The sequence below is a fragment of the Melanerpes formicivorus genome, unplaced genomic scaffold (genome assembly GCF_026170545.1).
Source record: "Melanerpes formicivorus ecotype bairdi unplaced genomic scaffold, bMelFor1.0.p_v2 SCAF_49, whole genome shotgun sequence".
NCBI lineage: Eukaryota > Metazoa > Chordata > Aves > Piciformes > Picidae > Melanerpes > Melanerpes formicivorus.
The window spans coordinates 2,109,258-2,133,469 of record NW_027142401.1 but is presented as its reverse complement, the minus strand read 5'-3'; the positions used below and the strand labels follow the sequence as shown (position 1 = coordinate 2,133,469).

The 24,212-nt window shown below is 43.0% G+C and overlaps 1 protein-coding gene across 2 annotated transcripts in view; it reads right to left on the bottom strand.

The window, feature by feature from the left end:
• SCFD1 (sec1 family domain containing 1) overlaps positions 1-24,212 on the bottom strand; it is a 56,064-nt gene that overhangs the window by 4,318 nt on the left and 27,534 nt on the right. For both annotated transcript variants that reach the window (XM_068160311.1, XM_068160312.1), the window contains exons 15-22: positions 16,902-16,998; positions 13,762-13,832; positions 12,826-12,905; positions 11,849-11,911; positions 10,755-10,830; positions 8,215-8,268; positions 3,986-4,038; positions 737-770 (exon numbers count right to left, since the gene is read on the bottom strand). In XM_068160311.1, coding sequence (XP_068016412.1) covers positions 737-770; positions 3,986-4,038; positions 8,215-8,268; positions 10,755-10,830; positions 11,849-11,911; positions 12,826-12,905; positions 13,762-13,832; positions 16,902-16,998 — 528 coding nt within the window. The remainder of the gene's footprint in view (positions 1-736; positions 771-3,985; positions 4,039-8,214; positions 8,269-10,754; positions 10,831-11,848; positions 11,912-12,825; positions 12,906-13,761; positions 13,833-16,901; positions 16,999-24,212) is intronic.

Here is a 24,212-nt window from a genome sequence, read left to right as displayed (position 1 = left end):
TCCAGTTCTGGGCCCCTCAATTTAAGAAGGACAGCGAAACACTTGAACGTGTCCAGAGAAGGGCAACAAGGCTGGGGAGAGGCCTTGAGCACAGCCCTGTGAGGAGAGGCTGAGGGAGCTGGGATTGTTTAGCCTGGAGAAGAGGAGGCTTAGGGGAGACCTTATTGCTCTCTGCAACTACCTGAAGGGTGGTTCTGGCCAGGAGGGGTCTGGTCTCTTCTCCCAGGCAACCAGCACCAGAACAAGAGGACACAGTCTCAGGCTGTGCCAGGGGAGGTTTAGGCTGGAGGTGAGGAGAAAGTTCTTCACTGATAGAGTCGTTAGCCATTGGGATGTGCTGCCCAGGGAGGTGGTGGAGTCACCATCCCTGGAGGTGTTCAAGAGGGGATTGGATGTGGCACTTGGTGCCACATGAGGTCTGTGGTGACAGGTTGGACTTGATGATCTTTAAGGTCTCTTCCAACCTGGGTGATTCTGTGATTATGATATTAATAAATCCCTGTCATTACCTCCAGAGGAAATAGCTGATTTTGTTCCACTCCAGTTTTAGTTAATGCTGATACAGTTCTTTGAAAAGACTTCTTTGGAATAACAGCTAATTGTAATTAATAGTGGAGAGAATTGGTGTAAGTGGTTTTTGTTTTGAAAGACTTCTCATTTTCTATGACTGGCACTTCAGAATTAATTTTTTTTCCCAACAAAAATGAACACTGAAAAAAAGGTCTCTGTGACTTACCTCCTGGAATGGATTTTTGTTTCTTGGAACTGAGCTGTAAGAAGAAACAGAAACAAATTACAACTTACATTAGCTATCAATGTGTAAAATAAATATCATGTACACATCACAGTTATGGAACACCATGTAATATATGAACCACTATATAGTATTAGATTAATATATTAAACAGAGCAGTAATTGCCTGGCCAAGTTATTTTACCTATTAGGTATGGAAAAGGCTGGAGGATGCTGGAGTGGAGAGCAGCCCTGAAGAAAAGGACTTGGGGGTGCTGGTGGATGAGAGCCAACAGTATGAGCTTGCAGCCCAGAAGGCCAGTGGCATCCTGGGCTACATCAAGATGAGAGAGGTGATTCTGCCACCTTTACTCTGCTCTGGTAAGACTTCACCTGGAGTACTGCATCCAGCTCTAGAACCCTCAATATAGGAAGGACATGGGCCTGATGGGAGTGGGTCCAGAGGAGGGCCACAAAGATGACTGGGGGGCTGGAACACCTCTCCTACAAGGGCAGGCTTAGGGAGCTGGGGTTGTTCAGCCTGGAGAACAGAAGGCTCTGGGGAGACCTAATAGCAGCCTTCCAGTACCTAAAGGGGGCCTACAAGAAGGCTGCAGAGGGACTGTTCCAAAAGGCCTGGAATGATAGGACAAGGGGCAATGGCATCAAACTAGAGAAAAGTAGGTTTAATTGGATGTTAGGAACAAGCTCTTTACCATAAGGGTGGTAGAACACTGGAACCTGTTGCCCAGGGCGACAGTTGAGGCCCCCTCCTTGGAAATAGCCAAGGTCAGGCAAGACAGGGCTCTGTACAACCTGATCTAAGGAGGATGTCCCTGCTAAGTGCAGTGGGGGTTAGAGTAGAAACTTTTGAAGGTCCCTTCCAACCCAACCCATTCTATGATGCTATGATTCATTCTACAGAACTTAATACACAAGTAGCTAGGGGGGTTTATGCCATCAGCTTTAAGGTTACTGTTTGAATCCTAAGCTTTATGACAGCTCTTGTTTTAGAGCATGAATGCTCCAACTGCAGTGCTCCTGTGCCATCCTTTCAGAGGGCAAGGCCTGTTTACACCTGACATAGGCTTTACTCAGGATACAAGGAGACTGTTTTGCTAAGACTAAATTATAGTAATGCAGTTCCTACTCTTTTGGAGAAGAAAAGGTAGAAATGCCAGGAGTTCTTCAAAGAGAAGCAGGTTTGGGGGAGGGAAAATCAGTCAATTTTCAGTGCCATCCCCTTGACTTTACCATTTGACATTGTTATTTCACACCAGTAACATTTTTCACATAGCTAACCTATTTTTTTTTATCATCTACAAGAATACTTGAAGAGAAAATTAGACAAACCTCTCTACTGCTATATTAGAGTTTTCTTGTCATGCCCCTGTATGACTTAAGAAATGTAATTTATGTTCAAAATCCAAACCAACCTCAAATCAGATTTTGTTCAAAATGATTGTTATAGCAGTCCAGAATGACACCTTTCTGACCTGCTGTAAATACTTATCTCCATCTGTAAAGCAACATAAAAAAAAGCCCCACATAAAGCAACATAAAAACCACAGGGAGTGGGTAATAGTCCTCATTTACATGACAGAAACCCTTTGGATTTATACCTCCAAATCTTGGTACTTTTGCAGACAATTCTCCACCAACACTCTAGAAGTGTAATAAAATAATGACCCTTGCAACTGAGATGAAACATAAACCGCTGGGAATTCTCTTCTTTGGTGCTTTCAAAATCTGCTTATCTTAGAAGCTGTCCAAGATAACACTTTCAACAGAATGTTACCTGAAATTTGTCTCCAGTTCCTGATTATGCTGTCACAAATACACCTTTCACGTTTCAAGAACTGAAGAAGCAGGGACAGGTTTTAATAGCAATAACTAAGACCTGCTCCATCAATACACATTCTGTAACAAACCTTTGCTGATTGTTCTTCCACAGGTCTGATTAAAATGGTTTTAGGAGGTTCTGCTAAAATGAAGCAGTTCCAGGATATCAGAGGTGAGATTGTCAGCCACAGTTATTGGTCAAAGATATAAAGAAAATGAGTTAGATTTACAAATTTCTGGTGTAATTCCTCTTCCCCTCTTTTTTTTTGGGCAAAATAAACTATATCCAACTCTCCCTTGATATGCACAACACTATACAATGTGCAAATGCTTCAAGAAAAGCAAATGCAACCAATTTTTAATGATTTTGTTTTTCTTTTGCATCCTTACTAGCAAATTACTAAGGAAGGGTCATTTTCAGATTCATATTTTAACTGTTTAAAAAGGGGTAAAAGAAATTTTGGTGCACTGTGCAATGACTTTGTAATTTAACAGTGAAAAATCTCCCAAGGTTCAAATGAACCAAATGGTGCTACTCTAAAGAATTGTAACACTGATTACTGCTAAGCAGGAGTAGATACTGCTGTGACTTATCTGATGTACAACGTTAGGAGCATCTTCAGTCCCTGGCCTGCATCAAGAACAGTGTGGCCAGCAGGAGCAGGGAGGTCATTGTGCCCCTGTACGCTGCACTGGTTAGGCCACACCTCGAGTACTGTGTCCAGTTCTGGGCCCCTCAGTTTAGGAAGGAGGTTGACTTGCTGGAGTGTGTCCAGAAAAGGGCAACAAAGTTGGTGAGGGGTTTGGAACACAAGCCCTATGAGGAGAGACTGAGGGAGCTGGGGTTGCTCAGCCTGGAGAAGAGGAGACTCAGGGGTGACCTTATTGCTCTCTACAACTACCTGAAGGGAGGTTGTAGCCAGGCGGAGGTTGGTCTCTTCTCCCAGGCAGCCAGCACCAGAACAAGAGGACACAGTCTCCGGCTGCACCAGGGGAGGTTTAGGCTGGATGTTACGAAGAAGTTCTATACAGAGAGCCCATTGGAACGGGCTGCCCGGGGAGGTGGTGGAGTCACCTTCATTGGAGATGTTCAGGAGGAGACTTGATGGGGTGCTTGGTGCCATGGGTTAGTTGTTTAGGTGGGTTGGATTGGTTGATGGGTTGGACGTGATGATCTTGAAGGTCTCTTCCAACCTGGTCTGGTCTATTCTATTCTATTCTATTTGCAGCATTCTAGAAATGGATCTGGTTTATCTGAGCTCCCCCTGTGAATTTCTTTCTAAGTCAAGTGTCTTGACTTAGAATTAATTATTAAAATGAATAATTGTGGTCAGCAAAGGGGTTTTTTCCCTCTTAATTTGTCCTTTTCACAGGGTACAAGGAGGGAAGCAAAACTCAAAGTGAACTCACCTGTCGCTGCCTCGCAGCATCTTGGGGTCAAAATACCGGTAGTCATCTGTCTCCTGTCAAAAAGGATGGTTTTATCTCAAAAGAGGATTTCTGCTTGTACCTACTACACTCAACATCATTCAAACCAAGGCTGCTTCCCACATAGCAAGCACATCATTCAAAAGTGATTGTGTGGTCCACTGATGTTTACAGGCTTTGTAGAGAACAGAAAGCGGATTGCTCTGAAAGGTGCTATTGTGCTGCTTTGCTTCTGGTTCATCTAGAATGAGCTATTACAAAAAATACACTGGCTGCTTAATAAATCCCAACAGCAAGGCAGGATGCAAAGAGGAAAATTAAGGCGTTAGCAGCTTTAGAAGGAAATGACATGGCTAGTTGTAAATGCTAAGTTTTTCCATGCTACAGAGAGCTGCTGTTGATTTAAGATTACAAAACACTTTAATGGCAATGAATGCTAAATAGAAGATTGATCAAAATCTGCTACTGTTATGTAACTCACCCTTTTCATGTCATGATTTATGACTACTATTAAACCACAATTAAGCTCTTGATTCCACAAGAACTGGGAAAGTCTGACTGTCTAAACTGTATAAAACTTATTTTGCTTCACACAAAACACTGAGGCACTTCCACTGTTTTTATTGGCAATGAGCAGGGGGGTTGCCAATTACTATGGATGAAAACCAAAACTTCTTAGTAACTCCTTCTGACAACTACTTGGTTTCGTTTCTCTATTTCATTTTGATCCAGGTACTGTGAGGTTTAGTTTGTGGACAAACTGCCTGCAGAACTACAGTTGATTTCATCTGCGTGCTTACATGCAAGATCTCTGTCTTTTGAGGATTCTGTAGAGCAGAAGTAATTCTTCTTGAGCAGCAGACAGATTATCTGGGAAGCCTCTGAGAGCTCACAAAGCCTGTCTCTAGTACTACAAAATATTTAGTATGCACGTGGTAGTTACAAATGTGGAGAAGACATCTGCTTGATCTTATGGACTTTTATGCACTTACATTAACTAAGTCTCTAATCCTCCAATTTGGCTTTAAAAAAACCCAACCAAACAGATCTGATTCCCACTGAACCTCTGTAAAATGCTTTAATATGCTCCACTGGCAATTTAGGCTGCATTTGAAAACTCTGCCAGCATACATGATTTTGGCAGCCTCATACGTGAAGGTGGTACAGCAACTCTGAAGTAAGGAGAGAGCTGGGAACAGACAAATGCTGCTAGACTAAAAGCATGGCCTGCAGATTGAGAGAGGGGATTCTGCCCCTTTACTCTGCTCTTCTGAGACCCACCTTGAACATTGCATGCCCATCACAAGAAGGACACAGAGCTGTTGGAGTGAGTCCAGAGGAGGGCCACAAAGATGATCCAAGAGCTAGAACACTTCTGCTGTGAGGATGGGCTGAGGGAACTGGGGTTGTTTAGCCTAGAGGAGACGCCAGGGGGACCTTAGAGCTGCCTTCAGATACCTGAAAGGGATCCTACAGGAAGGCTGCAGAGGGACTTTTCATAAGGGTGCTTAGCAATAGGACAAGGGGGAATGGTTTGAAGCTGAGGGAGAGTAGGTCTACACTGGATCTTAGGAAGAAGTTCTTCGGTACCAGAGTGGTGAGATTGTGGAATAGGCAGCCCAGGTAGACTGTGGCTGCCTCCTACCTGGGGGTGTTCAGGGCCAGGTTGGATGAGGCCTTGAGCAGCCTAGTTGACAGGCATCCCTGCCTCTCAACCCCTGGGAGGTTGAAGTACATAGGACCCTAAGGTCCCTTCTAATCTAAGCCTTTCTGTGAATGTTTCTAAGTATTTAAAGAAGAAGTCTAACTATAGGTTAACAGTCAAACAAATTTTCAGAATCACAGGATGGTATTGCCCAGAACCTTGCAGAAGCAGCAATAGGCAGAACAATGTAGAAGAGCCCAGGTGAAGACTCAGCTGTCCTTTCTGGCAGCTGACAACAGAAGCAGCAGGGGTAAGTGATTTACAGACAGCCCTACAGAGTTTTGCACACTGTAACATTCTGGTTAGGTTTAAAATTCCAGCTTGTGGCTGTTGGTGGCACGAGCTGCATGTTCCACAGATTGAATTTATTGCTGCATTTTGTATCTAGAATATAACTTAGGTTATTTACATTCCTTGTGAGAGTTGTTTGACTTCTCAATAACGTGCTCTAATTTTGCTTTATGACTTTGAGCTGTATGTATGTTTCATATTATATTAATCACTGTGGTAGTAAGAGTCAATGAACTGTACAGGAGAATTTTTCTGTATTGTAAAAAATCCCAAATCTGAAGCTTTTTTCCCCCCTGTTTTGTTTTGCCTGCAATGCAGCAATCTTCTGTTCTGGGTAACTGAAAAGGACTTCAAACATCAGAAGATGAACAGAGGCCATAGTGATGTATTTCTACACATTGACCTTTTCCAGATACAATTTCACTTCTGTTAATGGCACAGCAAGTCTAAAAATATTCCACAATTACTCTCTGGCTTGCTTCTGTTAGCTGAAACCTACTCAAAAAGTTGCTGCCAATTTTCCTACAGGTTAGGAGAATCACTGCATTTAAGGCTTGCCTGGTCTTGTACAACATCAATAGCAGGACTCCCCATTTTGGGCACTGAATTCCAGTCTCTGGCCAGGCAGTGAGATGTAAAGCTACTGACTGGCTCAATCTCTGCTTTTTCAAGTAAGAAGTTCACTGTTTTCTCCAAATTATTGACATGATGGTGGCTTATTTCTACTAAGTGAAATGTGATCCTATCAAGTCAACAAATTACCCTGTGTATGACTTGGAAACTTTTCCAAATCAATTCCTAAACTTGTACCCTGAGCAAGCTGGTATTGAGTTGAACCCCCCCAGCTGTTTCATTTTTCACCTACATGTAAGTTATCTGTACTTCCTAACTTTGGCTTCCTCTGTTATGTGTTCTGAGTGGCCTCTGCTGGTTGACCAGGTAAAATGAGCCCTGTACATCTTTTCCAGGGCTTGCAAACAGGAACAACAATTCACTGCCACTGAAATTCATTGGCATTAAAACCAATGCCAGTTTGTTTGTTAAAAGCAAGCACATTTTCTGCTAGTAATCATGACATATATTCATAAAATCGCAGAATGCACTGGTTTGAAAGGAACCTTTAAAGGCCATCCAGTCAAACAACTGCCCTGCAGTAAGCAGGGCCATCCCCAACTAGATCAGGTTGCTCAAAGCCTCATCAAGCCTGACTTTAAATGTCTATGAAGGACAGTTTAAGGAAAGCTAGGGTTACTTCCATGGTGATAACTTTCATATTTTATCATTATTGAACTCCCTTTATACCCAGTGAATGGTGAAAGTGGACTACAAAGGTTTTTAATCTTCTCATAACCAGTATGAGATATTACAACTGTATCTCTCTGCCTGATGCTAATGCCATGAAGACAGCAAGACTGACAGGATGTGGCAAACATAGTAAAGCTTTCTAGAGGAATGCTACTGGTGGCTTTTTCAGAACAAGTTTGTACAGGGGGTGGTCTGAAGGAACAAAGTACACAGCAAGGCTGCTTTGACTACACAAGGAGTATAAAAAAGGCTAGGGGCTATTTTTAACTGCAAATCTAGCAAATGCCTTGACTATTTAGCTAAAATGGAAACATCTCAGAAGTTTGCAATTTATGGGACTCTGAGTAAATTTTCAGAGAAACAAGAGGAAAAGAGGACTTTTCTTACACAAAACCAACTCTGCTTGCAAACAGCAAGAGGTGGGGGTTGGTCTCTTCTCCCAGGCAACCAGCACCAGAACAAGAGGACACAGTCTCAAGCTGTGCCAGGGGAGGTTTAGGCTGGCTGTTAGGAAGAAGTTCTTCATAGAAAGAGTGATTGGCCATTGGAATGTGCTGCCCAGGGATGTGGTAGAGTCATCATCACTGGACGTGTTTAAGAGGAGACTGGATGAGGCACTTGGTGCCATGGTTTAGTTGATTAGATGGTGTTGGGTGATAGGCTGGATGATCTCAAAGGTCTTTTCCAACCTGGTCTATTCTATTCTATGCTATGCTATGCTATTCTATAATATTTTCTTCTAAGTAGCAAAGCTTTAAAGATGTTGGAAACCGAACTTAAAATTTAAAAGGACTGATTCTGTGTGGTTAGACTTAATTGGTTCATCATGAGAAGAAAAGGCCATGGTCTATTACATATTATAGCCTAAATATTTCATTGGTTGCACCTCTTTCCTTGCAGTTATACTCACAGGGTTTGACTTCATCTCCATAAGGTTGTCCAATATACGTGTGACTGGCAGGTTCTGGAAAACATAATGGGAAATTAGTGAGGCTGAAATGCTTACTGAGAATTAGTCACAGGCCACACTTACTTATGGAATAGTTACAGAGGATGTGAAATACTAAACACATGTTTTGTAGAATTTGAATGTTTTTATCATCACCTGTGTAGAAAAGGCAAACAGCTGCCAAGCATCTAGCTAGAGGATGAACAGAAAGTGGAAAAGAAGTGTGAAGACAGGAACAGAACTGTATTTGGGTATTACCTATATATATACACATATATATATATACATGCAGACATGTGATGAAATATTAATTCCTATTAAAGAAATACCTTGCAGTTTAAGAAAAGAATTTTAAAGCTGAAAATGAAAACTAAAGTGTGAACCTAAGCAAAAGAATTAATGTTGTCAAGCAATCCTGGCAAAAAAATGTTTGGATGAACTGGAAAGGAATACACTGAGGTGAGATTCAAGATCATTCTTGCTTATTTAAGACAGGCAACGTTAGCTTGGACAAAAGAGCTGAAGTATTAAACAGTCAAACCACCGAGGGAGAGAACTGGAAATGTATCTTGTTGACAGAATACATCAAAACAGGATATTCCAAAGGAGGATCTATGAGTAACATTGAAAAATGCTTTGCAAAAAGCCAATGTAAATCTCTGGAGGACTGAATAAGAATAAAAAAATTAACTTTAATAGAAATACCACAGACCTACACTGGACTTAGAAATATGAGGAAGAGCAGCATTTTACTTGGCTACCCTAAAAATACCTGGAGAAAGAATTAAAAGCCAGAAAAAAACATCCTGAAAACATCAGCAGTGTGGTTTCTTACTCACAACCCAAAACAAAGCAAGCCATTTTGTCAAGAATAACACTAATGTTCTTAAGCCATACATGTTAAGAGAAACAATGTTTAATAGAAGAGGGAAAGAAAGTTTCATTGAGGTTACAATTATTAGACAAGAAACAGTTATCTGAAGATATCTCTATAGAAGATAACATATTTCAGGCCATACCACTTCTCTGTAACTGCCCACTGCAACTTACCCTATGTAGCTACAGCAAAAGTCCTGCAGAACTGATTTCACAGAATGGCTTAGGCTGGAAGGGACCTCAGAGATCATCTACTCCAACATCCCCACCAGGGGTAGGGACACCTCTCAACCAGACTCGGCTGCTCAAGGCCTCACTCAGCATGGCCTTGAACACCACCAGGGAGGAAGCATCCACAGCCTCCCTAGGCAACCTATTCCAGAATCTCACCACCCTCATACTGAAAAGCTTCTTCCTAAGATCCAGTCTAACCCTACTCTCCCTCACCTTCAAACCATTCCCCATTGTCATATTGCTAGACACCTTAATGAAAAGTCCCTCTGCAGCCTTGGATCCCTTCAGGTATTGGAAAGCAGCTCTGAGGTCCCTCTGCATGTGCCTCTTCTCTAAGCTGGACACCCCCAGACCTTGAATCATCTTTTGATTTCCTTGACTACTCTCCAAAAGCCACAGACACAATTTTTAAAACCTTTTCTGTGAGAGCTGAATCTTTTCATGCATTAATTATGTGCAGAATGGGATGAGAAAATGAACCACAACTATCCTAAGATTAACTACGTCAGAAGGCTGCACACATAGAGGTGAGATTTTACTTAGTACTGTATTTCTAAGTTAAATCCTGATTCTTCCACTGAGAATTCTAATGTGAGGAGAGTGATCTTTTGCTTTAAAATGTTGATGTTCACATATTACAGAAGTAAGATTTTAAACTCTAAGGATTTATTTAATAGCCATCTGATCAAAGTGTATATTGGAGGAACCCTGTCTGCTATAGGCAAGCAGGATCCTGGGAACCCCAACTCTGAACTTCAGCTAACATGACTCACACCACCAGGTGTCTTATTGATGTTGTGTGTTTTCTTTTGGGGGGTGTATAGTGAAATTTGCAGGCAAGTTATGCTTGAAAATATTTTCTGAAGTGAAGTGAATGTTTGAAGACAGCCAGGTCATTATAAATCCACTCTGAGTTTCAAGCACATCTCAAGACTTTGGCTGCTGTAGATGTGAGAAAACTAGAAATGCTTGCAATTTAACTGAGCAGAGAACAAACACTGTCAGCCTTTCAGTCTCTCTGGAATAGATGCATTTAACACATGCTGTTCTAAGTAAAGACACAGAGGGGTTTTTTATTGCTTATGAAGGTCTCCTCTATTTTGAGTATGCCACAGCTGCTCTTTCTAGAATGCTGAAATCAGTCTTAATTGCATGCACAGAAATCTAGTTCCTTACAGGGGTATCAAAAGAAAACTGGAGCACTGTTCATTATTGGTCTAAAAACTGGAAGCTACAAAGTGATAGATCTACCTACCAACAGAGCTTGATGGCTTGGGGTTTTTTTTCCTGTGCAATTAATGTTATTAATATGACAGAGGTATTTAGTTGTTTTTCTAAATGCTGACAATACTCAGGTGATAGACCTTTTGTTAATTGTTTTTCTCACTTACTTGTTGCTTCAGTACCAAGTTCTTCACTCCTTCCATTACAAACTGTGATCCTGTATTCATAACAAGCGAGAACAGCCTGAAAGACAAAATAAAGATGATGTGTAAGACATTGTTTTCTTCAGTTTGCATTCTTAAGCTTTATGCTGACATTGAGTTTCCATTAAAGTCGATGAGACTCAATTGCCAAGCCCTTCCATCTGTCATGAAACATGGTCTTCAAATCACATGCCAACCAGGTGTATGGGAATACATCTGTCATCTAGCAGTTAGATCCTCACCTAGCAATAGGAGTCTTGAATTCTAGTCTCTTATCCATTGAACAGTTTAGTTTACAACTTCAGTAATGCAAGGATTTGAGTGCTCCTTTCAAGAGGCTGTCCTAATCACCAGTTAACAGAGGTGCTCAGTGTCTCCAAGCAAACAGTAATTTTCCCAAGTGAGACAGCACTGGAATTCTCTCTAATCATACTGCACCACAGTTTCCTCGTGGCAGTGCATTCCTGAAAGCAAAGTTAGTAATGAGGATTCAAATCCTCTCAAGCATGGAAATACTCAAGTCCCTCATCCTGTACCCTGTATGGAATATCTGTACCCTTAGCACAGGCAGTATCTTTCCTTTTCACTTCTTGAACTAAACAACTACATCTTTGAACAAGCAGCCAGACACCCAGGCCAGGAGATCCTAATGAAGAAGCAGTGTATTCTTGCATTCCTGACAGGCTCCAAGCCCTGGAGATAACCAGTTCTGAACACACAGGGCTGTTCTTCTGCCTTTGACTAAAGGCTCAAAATGGTGACAGTCAGAGATGCTGTGCTGGTGCCAGATTCTTCCATGAGAGTACATTTAAGGTGCAGGTGCAGACTGTCCCTGTATTAAGTTACTCTGTGGATTTAGTCACAGATACTTCTATTTGCTTTTGGGTAAGTCCTACGCAATGTTAAGGGGAGATGAGTGCTTGTAATTGTAACTTAAAACCTTTTACAAATAGGGAAATGTTTTATTCTGGGCCTTGTATAGCACTAATCACACTTCCAGGACTACTAAAATAAGCTAAAGAACCCAAAGGCTTACACACAACTAATAAAACACATACCCCGAAGGTTTAGGCTTAGTGTTTCCATAGCTGGTTGGAGCTGAAGCCATCTTTGTGAAAGCCCTGTGAAAGCAGAGAGAGAAATCAAATGTTTATCTCATGGCACATACTGCTGTAGAACATTCTACTCTGGTCATCTGTGAAAGTGAAAAAACTTCTCCAACACTTCCAGGAAGGAACTATTTATTACATGCATCCCTCTTGTGTAGAAATAGAATAGATAAGGAACTGAAACTAATTAGAATTCACACCTCAAAGACAAGAGACTTTATTTTGGTACCAACTAGAGTGACAGGCAGCATGGCCCTCTGGTATGAACCAAAAAAAAGTGGAGTGTGAGTGAGCACAACTTTCCAGGAAGTTGTTTCTGTCTTGGATCATTAAATAAACTACTGTGTGTCATGTTCAGGAGCATGCTGGAATTACTGGAGTTTAATTTGAAAACAGGATTTGATAACAATGTTGAGTTCTATAAAGTTACCCAGCTATAGTGTCATGTAGGAGAATGTGTCCTGAGAAGGGCCATGAGGATGATCAGAGAGCTGGAGCTCCTCTCCTATGAGGACAGGCTGAGAGAGTTGGGGCTGTTCAGTTAGGAGAAGAGAAGGCTCTGAGAAGGCCTTCTTGTGGCCTTCAAATATCTGACAGGGGCCTACAAGAAAGCTGGTGAAGGACTTTTTAGGGTGTCAGGTAGTGATAGGACTAGGGAGAATGGATCCAAGCTAGAGGAGGGGAGATTTAGGTTGGACATTGGGAAGAAGTTCTTCACCATAAGGATGGTGAGACACTGGAACACATTGCCCAGGAAGGGGATAGAAGTCTCACCCCCGGATGTTTTTAAGGCCAGGCTGGATGTGGCTCTGAGCAACCTGATGTAGTGGAAAGTATCCCTGCCCGTGGCAGCGGGGTTGGAACTAGATGATCCTTGAGGTCCCTTCCAACCCTAACAACTGTGTGAGAAAAAAGAACCTACTTACTTCCATTGTTTTATGTAGCTCAAAGGAGCAAGGTTACAACCTGCATCCGTCAACGCTTTTTTGTACTGCTCCAAATCAATCTGAAATGATCAAGTGGAGAATTGCAAAATGTTGAAACTACTCTTAACTCTCTGTGTGGAAAGACCAAGATAACCTTAACTAAATTTTCAATAAGCAATGTAAAGTTAGAGCATTAACCAAACTTCAAAAGCAATTGTGAGTCTTAATCCCACTTTCTACCGAGTATGAAAAGAGAACTCGAAATGCAGTTTGCTATGAGCAGATCTCATTGAACTTAAGAGTAGCTGTGGAATTAAATCACGTGTACTTTCACATGTTTGAAGAGCCTTTTACATCAGCACCTTCTGAAAACCTGGCAGAAAATTGGTTTCTGTAAAACGCCACAGCAGCAAATGATAAAAATGAAGGGGAATCAATATACATTCATCAGAGCACATTCTCTTTGCCCAACTCAACACATCTTTTCTACCACACAATACTTCTACAGTACAATAAAAGTCTTCCTTGAAACTAATCATCCTAACTTCAAAGGAGATATTAAGAAATGGTTTCCTGAATTATTCAGATATGGGCACAAGAAGCCAATCCTTGAACACACAAGGATAGAGTGAAGAGAGTCCCATTAACATTTGGGCTTTTCTAATTCTATTGGGCAAGAAGAGCAGAATAATGGGAAGTGTGCAGTAACTGTGAACTCAATCTGAAAGAAAATGTCCTTCTTGCTGGCCATCCAAATTCTTTGAAATGGTGGCAAATTAAGCCTTGGGAGTAGATTCTCTGACAACACTTCAGCATTTATTTGAAGCTTCAGTATTTCCTGGGCATTTAATACTTTGCCTCCAAGAGAAGCAGAAATACCAAGCAATACCAAAAAAAGTCCTTTGGTGTGGGAAGCTGTAAATGATAAATACATACCTCTGAGGGTGCCTGAGCTGAGCTGATGTAATAGATCAGAAATAATCGCATTTTGTCTTCTGGAGTGCCTGCTGCAGTGACAGGGGAGGGAAACACCACAGTTAAAACTATACTGCTGTGTGACTTGCTCATCAGTACTAACTTAGGTACATCCAGGCCTGTAGTTATGACAACAGCTGTTACCTATAACCATGGCCTTGTTCAGTGGACAGACATTTAGCAGTGTTATTAGAAGCTGGGTTAGACTGGCTCATTGTCTCTTAGAGTTTACTTGCACTTCCCCCTTTTGCCTGTAGTTAATGTTACCCTTCAAGTGATATACTACTCTTAGGTAGTGGCCTTACTTTTTATTTAATGCAAGGACTGCAAGCATGAGCAGGGAGTAGATCCATCAAAGGGGGAGACTAAAGAAAACCCAGCAAAGTAAAAGTCACAGCAAGTTATTTTTTAGCTCCACAATTTGTTTATGCAGCTCTGTGGTTGAATGTACTGAAACATGAGGGCTGCAAAAGCACTTAGGAGAACTTCTGGTCAGGAAAAAAATCCTACACTTCCAACTTGCCTTCAGGAAGGACTCCGCCTCCTAAATCATCTTTGGTCACGCCACTTGATGGACAAAAACACTGCTGCAAGTTCTTGGGAAGTATTATCAATGGCAATCAAAATTCCTCTCTCTCAGATCATAACAATGATGTGGCTGTAAGCTATAACCTACCCTGGCAGATTCTGACTTGTCTCTAGGAGAGAATCTCTGCTGGTGAAGGACCATAGATTGAAATGAGGATTTCAGAAGTATAGCTTCTCAGAACAAACATTTCCAATTTGTACTGCAATACTTCAATTAACAAGCTCAATACCTTTAGATATGCTACAATATATTACAGAAGTGCACTTTGTTGTGCTTGGGAGAAAAGAGGATGGTTTTCAGTTTGGTTGGCTTTGGGGTTTTGTGTGTGTGTGTTTGGGTTTTTGTGGATTTTGTTTGGTTTGGGTATCTCACTTCCCCAGTATGGAATGTGGATCATGTCAGCAGGGGATCATCTAATCTAATCTGCAGCTTCTGTTTATGTATGAGCATATATTTAGTTTGACAGCAGTTAAGAGTAGGTACTGTCAAAATGAACATTTATTTGCCTGGAAAAGCTGTACCAAGTCATAAGTCTTATTAACCTTTACAAAATAGAATCATAGCATCAGTAAGGTTGGAAAAGACCTCAGAGATCATCAAGTCCAACCTATCACCCAACACCTCATGACTAACTAAACCATGGCTTCAAGTGCCATGTCCAATCCTTTTCTGAACACCTCCAGGGACAGTGACTCCACCACCTCCCTGGGCAGCACATTCCAATGGCCAATTACTTTCTGCGAAGAACTTTCTCCTCACCTCGAGCCTAAATCTCCCCAGGCACAGCTTAAGACTGTGTCCTCTTGTTCTGTTGGTGGTTGCTTGGGAGAAGAGACCAACCCCCACCTATCTACAACCTCCTTTCAGGGAGTTGTAAAGAGCAATAAGGTCTCCCCTGAGCCTCCTCTTCTCCAGGCTGAACACCCCCAGCTCCTTCAGCCTCAAGCCAGAAGATCAAGAACTGAAGAAACTCAAACCCCAGTTTTCAAGTTAGACATCCATGTGGGAGTTCACTTAGATATAAAAAGCACTTAAGCATTCTAACTACAGTAATTGACTTGGGTACCTCAAGGGTATTGGAACACTGGAACAGGTTGCCTAGGGAGGTAGCTGAGGCCCCTTCCCGGGAAATATTCAAGGTGAGGCTTGGCAGGGCTCTGGGCAACCTGGTCTAGTTGAGGAAGCCCCTGCTTACTGCAGAGGGGGCTGGACTGGATGACCTTTGGAGGTCGCTCCCAACTCAGAGCATTCTATGATTCTAAATGACTTGAAAACTTGGGTTTCTAGCTTGTTTCATGACTTCCCTGATCACTGCCTTTGTTTCAACTGGAACGTGCCAGCCCCTAGCGTGTCCCTCCCTGGGCCTATTTACCACATTCACAAACTCCTAGAAGGTTTATACTCACAGGAGTGTAAGCGGTCTCACAGAGTGTAAGTGGTATTTTGTTTTACTACAAGATAATAAAGTTAAACAAATCTGTGGTTGTATTATGCACACTTTACTGAATCTTAGGAAAACCACTTTGTCTGGCAAAAGTCCTTAACTCTTTGCATAGCAGTGATGCAAAGCATAGCTGTGCTGAACAGCTATGACACCCAGGTCAGTTGCCTGTAAAACCTTCATTATTTTTTGCTAGGTCTCTGACAGCATAGAGAAAGTAAACTTAGCTTGGTAACCTAGAACACAACAATCTTATTCTATCATCAAAATCCTGAAGGTACCCTGTAAGGCTACTAATTAAGTGATGAAGCAAAACAAAACCTCAGGGTATGAGAGGCTGAAAGGAGAGCTGATGCTGTGATACTTTGCAAAGCTGAGAAGGCCCATTCTGGTCTCAGCCTTTTACAGAATGACCCCTACTGACTCTTGCTAACAGAGAATCTGAGCATCACCCAGTGTGCAAGCTTTGTTATGTATGGACCACACAGGAAACAGAAGCTGGGGTGCATTGCTCTTGGATGATGGAAACAGACATGCCACAGCTGGGTCAACAAATGCAAAATTCCAGGCGAGCCTCTCAGCGAATTGGCTGATTTATGCCTTCCCTTCTCTCCACCTTCTCCCAGCCATCTTTTTCCTCACAGACAAGCAAGAGCTACCTACATCACAACTCCTTGCTTCTATGAAATGCCCTTTTTCATTCTGTCTGTGAGATATGTTAAGTGATAAAACATGCAGTAGGGTTTTAAAGCATCCTATTGTTCAGACCACACAGGTCCACGCTATACCAATAAAAACTGTAGCACCAAAGTGAAAATACTTTGACCTTCAGACACAAGGAGTTAGGAAAGCATTTTAGTGGAGCTGCAGAGGTTGCCAGTATTTTGGACATTACTCAACCAAAATACTCAACTCTCTAGACTGATACTAAGAAGCAATAAAAAGCTGTTTTCTTTTCAAGTCTTGCAAAGGTTGCACCTAAGCTCTTTACAACTCTGAGGTCCCAGTGGGCACAGATTTGTTGTGTATCTTGACAAGTTTTATACCAAATTGAGACTGAAAAGTACTCACCATCTGGGTCAGAAATCATGTCCAGAAGGGATTTATCCAGCGTGGATTTGCTCATTATTTTTTCCTCATATTCAAAATAGACATCCAGCTTTCGACTCTGATTAACAGGAAGTGTTAGGGTTAGCATCTTTAGGACTATGAAGGAATATTTCTCTCCTCTTTAAAAAAAATTACCTAAATTACCTAAATGTATTTTAGAATAAAACTTCAGTCACAATAACTAATGCCTGCAGTACAACATACTTGTATTAAGCCTCAGGAATTGGGCACTTCTGTGATTCTTACATTAAAAGTGACAGTTCAAGTCAAAAAAGGGATGTGTGACGTGGAAATGAACTCGAAGAGGAGCTTTGTTTTCAACTGTGGTCTTGCCATAGCTGCAAACTACATGCTGCAACAAGAAATCAAGTGAATATGATGTCCAATCTAGGCTGAACCTCGAGTGTCTCGCTCTACATTTCTGTCACTTCTGTAATGTATAGAAACCTTTTATGTTTGGTGAAAATACAGAGGAAAAATGTCTTTACTGAAAGAGTGGTCGGGCATTGGAACAAGCTGCACAGGGAAGCAGCAGAGTCATCATCTCTGTAAGTATCCAAAGTGCCTTTGCATTTCAGGACACGGTCGTTGTGGTAGTGTTGGTTGATGGTTGGACTTGATGATCTTAGAGGTCTTTTCCAATCTTATTGATTCTATGTCTTCTATGTCTTACAAGGCAGTTGCTGACTTGGGCTGGTCCCAAGCCACCTTAGGTCAAAGGCTTGCTGCAGTGGGCAGTAGTGTCCTCCCTACTTTAGTCATGAGGTCTGTGGTGACAGGTTGGACTTGATGATCTCTGAGGTCTCTTCCAACCTTTGGAATACTGAATACCTCTTCTAATACATTCATATCAGAGGACTTCACAATTGGATTCTCTTGCTAAAACTGCAAAAGAAGTCTCTCATTCTGCAATGAAACATGAAGATCAAGCTGTGAGAGTCCTTTTTTAGGGAGGATGGCACAAGGAATTAATGAGGCAAAAGCTTTGTGGGAGACATCACATGGCTGTGCAACAAAGGACTGCACTGCAATGCATCTGCATGAACAGACAAGCTTTGCACTTCTCAACCACTGCATCACTGCCATACAGCCTAGAGATAAAAAGACACATTCCCAAACTTCTTGTAAAACCTTCTGTTACATCACAGATCATTCTGAATGTTTGAACATTGAAATGTAACATCACAACAAATGTTACAACTACTTGGCTTACAAAAATCTCAATATTCAGGAACTAGCTAAATCCTGGTGTTTGGATGCATTCAGCTTTCTCTTGGCTCAAAGAAGAGAGGTTCTCCATCTCCATTCCCACAAAACTGGGAGGAGTGGCTGACACATTCCATAAGGCTGTGCTGCCATTCAGTGGGAGCTGAACAGGCTGCAGAGTTAGGTGGAGAGAAATTGAATGAAATACAAGGCCAGATGTCTTACACCTGGGAAAGAATAACCCCATGGACCTGTATAGGTTGGGACTGACCTGACCTGAAAGGGTCCTGGGAGTCCTGGTGGACAGAAGAATGACCACGAGCCAGCAATGTGCCCTTGTGGGCAAGAAGGCAAATGGCATCCTGCGGTGTATTAGAAGGGGTGTGGCTAATAGGTCAAGAGAGGTTCTCCTCCCCATCTACTCTGCTCAAGAAGATGATGTTAAAAGAGTTTGAAGTATAATAGTACTGGTGAGACCACATCAGGAATATTCTGCTCAGTTGTGGGCCCCTCACTTTAAGAAGGACCTCAGGGAACGGCTTCATAGAGTCCAGCAGAGAGCCACAAAGATGCTGAAGGGAGTGGAACATCTCCCTTACAAGGAATGCTGAGGCAGCTGGGAGGAGACTTTAGCTTGGAGAAGGGGACACCAAGGGGTGACCTCATTCATGTTTATAAAGATGTGAAGGGTGACTTCCATTGCATTCCCTTGCTTTTTGTATTTTAACTACATTTCTATCTCCTTACATGGAGCTAAATTCAATATTTTAACGGTTAAATTCTTTTTTTCTCCAGACAAAAAGCGTCCAACAACAACAACAAAAATCCTCTTGACATGTGGAAACTTAGTAAGATAAATATATTAGAATAGAATAGAATAGACCAGACCAGGTTGGAAGAAACCCTCAAGATCATCATGTCCAACCTATCATCCAACCTGATCAACTAAATCATGGCACCAAGCACCATATCAAGTCTCCTCCTGAACACCTCCAGTGATGGTGACTCCACCACCTCCTTGGGCAGCCCATTCCAATGGGCAATCACTCTCTGTGTGTTAAACTTCCTCCTAACCTCCAGCCTAAACCTCCCCTGGTGCAGCCTGAGACTGTGTCCTCTTGTTCTGGTGCTGGCTGCCTGGGAGAAGAGACCACCCTCTGCCTGTCTACAACCTCCCTTCAGGTAGTTGTAGAGAGCAATAAGGTCACCCCTGAGTCTCCTCTTCTCCAGGCTAAGCAGCCCCAGCTCCCTCAGTCTCTCCTCATAGGGCTTGTGTTCCAAGCCCCTCACCAACTTTGTTGCCCTTCTCTGGACACACTCCAGCAAGTCAACCTCCTTCCTAAACTGAGGGGCCCAGAACTGGACACAGGACTCGAGGTGTGGCCTAACCAGTGCTGTGTACAGGGGCAGAATGACCTCCCTGCTCCTGCTGGCCACACTGTTCCTGATGCAGGCCAGGATGCCATTGGCCCTCCTGGCTGCCTGGGCACACTGCAGGCTCATGTTCATCCTACCATCAACCAGTACCCCCAGGTCCCTCTCTACCTGGCTGCTCTCCAGCCACTCTGACCCCAGCCTGTAGCTCTGCATGGGGTTGCTGTGGCCAGTGTGCAGAACCCAGCACTTGGATGTGTTCAATCTCCTGCCCTTGGACTCTGCCCATCTGTCCAGCCTGTCGAGGTCCCTCTGCAGAGCCTCTCTACCCTCCAGCAGATCTACTCCTGCCCCCAGCTTGGTGTCATCAGCAAATTTACTGATGATGGACTCAATGCCCTCATCCAGATCATCAACAAAGATGTTAAAGAGCCTAAAATGAACAACTAAAGGTACATGTACACTTGCTCACCTCAAAAATTTTAGACAATTCTGAAGTGTGAACTTAGCACTCTGGGGGAAAAAATAACCCAGAAACAAAGTGAAAATCCTAAAACTCCAGGCCCTTTATTCCTACCTGCAAAAGGTAAGCAACAATCTAAAATCTTCAAGACTCTGATGAGACAGAAGCATGAACTAAAGAGAGAGATCAATATGGTGAGTTTAGTCAGCTGCTTCCTCACTAGGTAACAAATGAAGGTCACCAGCAAATATGCTGATGAGCATCTTAACACTGTTTTGCTCAGTTAGATGGGCACCTAATCAAATTTCATATGGGTTACTGAATAACCTTAAACACTTCAGGTTACCTTTTGACAGATTTCCCAGATATGCCACAGCAATGAGACAGTTACTTCCCCAGCAGCCAACTTGTCTAAGAAGTGCTGATAAGAAGCAGATGTCCCACTTAATTGAAGTAAGTGCAATTTTGCTCACTCAATGGCAAACTCACAGGCATGCCAAGAGGAAAAGCTGGGAAACAGGAGCTAAATAATCCTGTAGGTTCAATTGGAAAAAAAAAAGACAGCAAGAAGAGGTTCTTATGGGTGCCAAGCTGGCAAGTGAGGTGAAGAAAAATAATCACAAAAAGCAGTAATAAAATCAAGATATATTTACATCTATTTCCTTTCTGCCTCCTGCCCTTGATTTCCTACTATGACATCTTTTAGGAAAGATGTTGAGTTGCTGGAAGGTGTCCAGAGAAGGGCAACAAAGCTGGGGAGGGGTTTGGAGCACAGCCCTATGAGGAGAGGCTGAGGGAGCTAGGGTTGCTTAGCCTGGAGGAGGCTCAGAGGAGACCTTATTGCTGTCTACAACTACCTGAAGGGAGGTTGTAGCCAGGTGGGGGTTGGCCTCTTCTCCCGGGTGGCCAGCACCAGAACAAGAGGACACAGTCTCAAGCTGTGCCAGGGGAGGTTTAGGCTGGATGTTAGGAAAAAATTCTTCCCAGCAAGGGAGATTGGCCACTGGAATGTGCTGCCCAGGGAGGTGGTGGAGTCACCATCACTGGAGGGGTTTAGGAAGAGACTGGATGGGGTGCTTGGTGCCATGGTTTAGTTGAGTAGATGGTGTTGGATGATAGGTTGGACTCAATGATCTCCAAGGTCTTTTCCAACCTGGTTAATTCCATTCCATTCCATTCCATCCCATTCCATCTTGTTCCACACCAGCCTCATTCAGGAGACCTTTTTGTCTGCCAGTCCAGGACAGGATTTATATTGCATTTGAAGTGCTCACTTCAGCTTGCTTTGTCTTTTTTTTTTAACGATAGATTTGTGACAGCTTTCAGCTTAGCCTCTTTACAAATGGTCTGTTGCAAGCCAAAATTTATTCTAGGGAAAATTACTGAGCACTGCATTCCTAAATGAACACAGAATTCTTCCTCTTTTAAGCAGAGAAGTGGAAGCAAGACTCATCGAAATCTCCTAGGGGGTCATTTTTGTAAGGATTTGCAGGAGGCTCTCCTGTTCTCTTTACAGCACAAATATTCCTCCTTTTAGGGAGACAGAGAATGTGCCAGAAGAAATGAAATTTTCTGAGAAATTACTGGGAGGAATTTCTCAATGATACTGACAAAAACCAACCAGGACTAGCAGCTGCAGAATGCCTGAGGTTGGTCAGGCAATTACAGTGCTCATGACAAGGGGAGGAGAAACTCTGAGAGAAGGTCACTTCCCTTTGACTGAACTGCACAGAATGATGCTGGAAAGGTCACTAACTCCACTCAGAAGAAGATGTTGTTCACTGGAAAGTTACTAAATTATCAGCTCTCAACTACAGCAAGCCAGCCTGAACCACTGTGATATATATATTGCACAAACACCACTTCTGCTCACACAGCAAGGCAGAAGTGTAATCTCATTTCAGAGAGTTCCAACAGTGGAGTTCCTTTAGAAAATATGAATTTGATAATTTGAAAAGCTACTGGTAATCTCAGCAATGGAACCAGTCAAAGTATCAGGCCTTGAGAGCAAGCAAAATTGGAGCTACATGGCAAGAAAATTATGTAGGAATTAAAACCTCACCCCTGAAGCACTTCTACCTTGCTTTTATCTAATCTAACCCATCTCCAGTTTGAGAAATCTCTGTCCCAGTTTAACACATTTCAGTAATCCCAGCATTCATTTGAGAATGACAAGCAACTATACACATTACTTGAAACTCTAGAGCAGTTAGAAAGGTACCCACAATTCTAGCCCTAAATCTGTTATCTGTTGAGTACCTTCAGTCACCAGCTGCTTCAGACAGACACCAATTAATGCAAACCAAGGATGCATTTGTTCTAAGCACTGACAATAAATACCTGATGTTTCACTTTGTGAGCCATTATTTCACTAAACAATTAGATATGCCAGAGAAGAGATGATTTGAGAGAAGTGATTCTGCCACTTTGCTCTGGTAAGATCTCACCTGGAGTACTGTGTCCTGTACTCTGTAGCCCTCAACACAGGAAAGACATGGGTCTAGAAGAGGGCCATGAAAATGGTCAGGGAGCTGGAGCACCTCTGCTATGAGGACAGGCTGAGGGAGCTGGGGTTGTTCAGCCTGGAGAAGACAAAGCTCCAGGGAGAGCTAAGAGTGGACTTCCAGTACCTGAAAGGATGATCAGAGGGCTGGAGCACCTCTCCTCTGAGGACAGACTGAAGGAGTTGGGGCTGTTCAGTCTGGAGAAGAGAAGGCTCCCAGGTGACCTAATTGTGGCCTTCCAGTATCTGAAGGGGGCCTACAGGAAGGCTGAGGAGGAACTTCTCAGGATCTCAGGTAGTGATAGGACTAGGGGGAATGGAATGAAGCTGGAGGTGGGGAGATTCAGGCTAGATGTGAGGAGGAGGTTCTTCACCACGAGAGTGGTGAGACCCTGGAATGGGTTGTCCAGGGAGGTGGTCGAGGCCCCGTCCCTAGGGGTGTTTAAGAGCAGGCTGGATGAGGCTCTGTCCAGCCTGCTCTAGTGTGGGGTGTCCCTGCCCACGGCAGGGGGGTTGGAACTAGCTGATCCTTGTGGTCCCTTCCAACCCTGAATGAAACTATGAAACGGGCCTCCAAGAAGGCTGCAGAGGGACTGTTTCCAAAGGCCTGCAGGATGAGGGGCAGTGGTTTCAAACTAGGGAAGAGCAGATTTAGATTGGATGTTAGGAAAAATTTCTCTCCCATGAGGGTGGTGGAATACTGATATAGGTTGCCCAGGGAGGTAGGTGAGGCCCCATCCCTGGAGATACTGAAGGTCAGGCTCGACAAGGCTCTGAGCAACCTGATGTCCCTGCTCACTTCAGGGGGTTGGAGTAGATAACCTTTGGAGGTCACTTCCAACCCAAACCATTCTGTGATTCTATGACAGCTGCCAGGACTCACAAGTACATGATTCATTTCTGTTTTCCTCTTGCTGTGTTGTAGAAAATAATCTGAGAGAATGTGGAAAGCAGCTGTAAGCTGAGCACTAAATATGACCACAAGAAGAATTAAATTCACTTAGTACTTCTAAAACAGGTCTCATAGCATTCTTCCCACAGATTCTCATCTATTCAGTGAAGAAAAATGCTTAAACATTAAGGTAGTGACAAAACTTAATGGACAATGCAAACAGTTTGTTCTGAAGTAGGAATGTGCTCCAAGTTAGTTCAGAAGTTAAAATATAGTAACCTGAGGAAGAACACAGCACCACGCTGTGTGCCAGGAGTGTGGCCAGCAGGGCAAGACAGGGCACTTTGCCCCTTTACTCTTGGCAGACCCCACCTCGAATACTGCATCCTGTTCAGGTGTCCCCATCATAAGAAGGACACATTGCTGCTGGAGCAAGTCCTGAGGAGGGCCACAAAGATCACAGTATCACCAAGGTTGGAAGTGACCTCAAAGATCATCAAGTCCAACATGTCACCACAGACCTCAGGACTAGACCATGGCACCAAGTGCCAAGGGCTTCAAGATGGCTATGAGCATAGGCTGAGGGAGTTGTCGGTGTTCAAGCTGAGAGAAGTGAAGGCTCCAGAGGGACTTCAGAGCCGGACTCCTTCAGAGTACTCTCCTTCAGAGAAGGACTTTTCCTAAGGGTGTCTAGCAATAGGACAAGGGGAAATGTGTTGAAGCTGAGAGAGAGTAGGTTTAGACTGGATCTTAGGAAGAAGTTCTTCAGTACACAGGGGGTGAGACTCTGGAATAGGCTGCCTAGGGAGGTTGTGGCTGCCTCCTCCCTCGGGG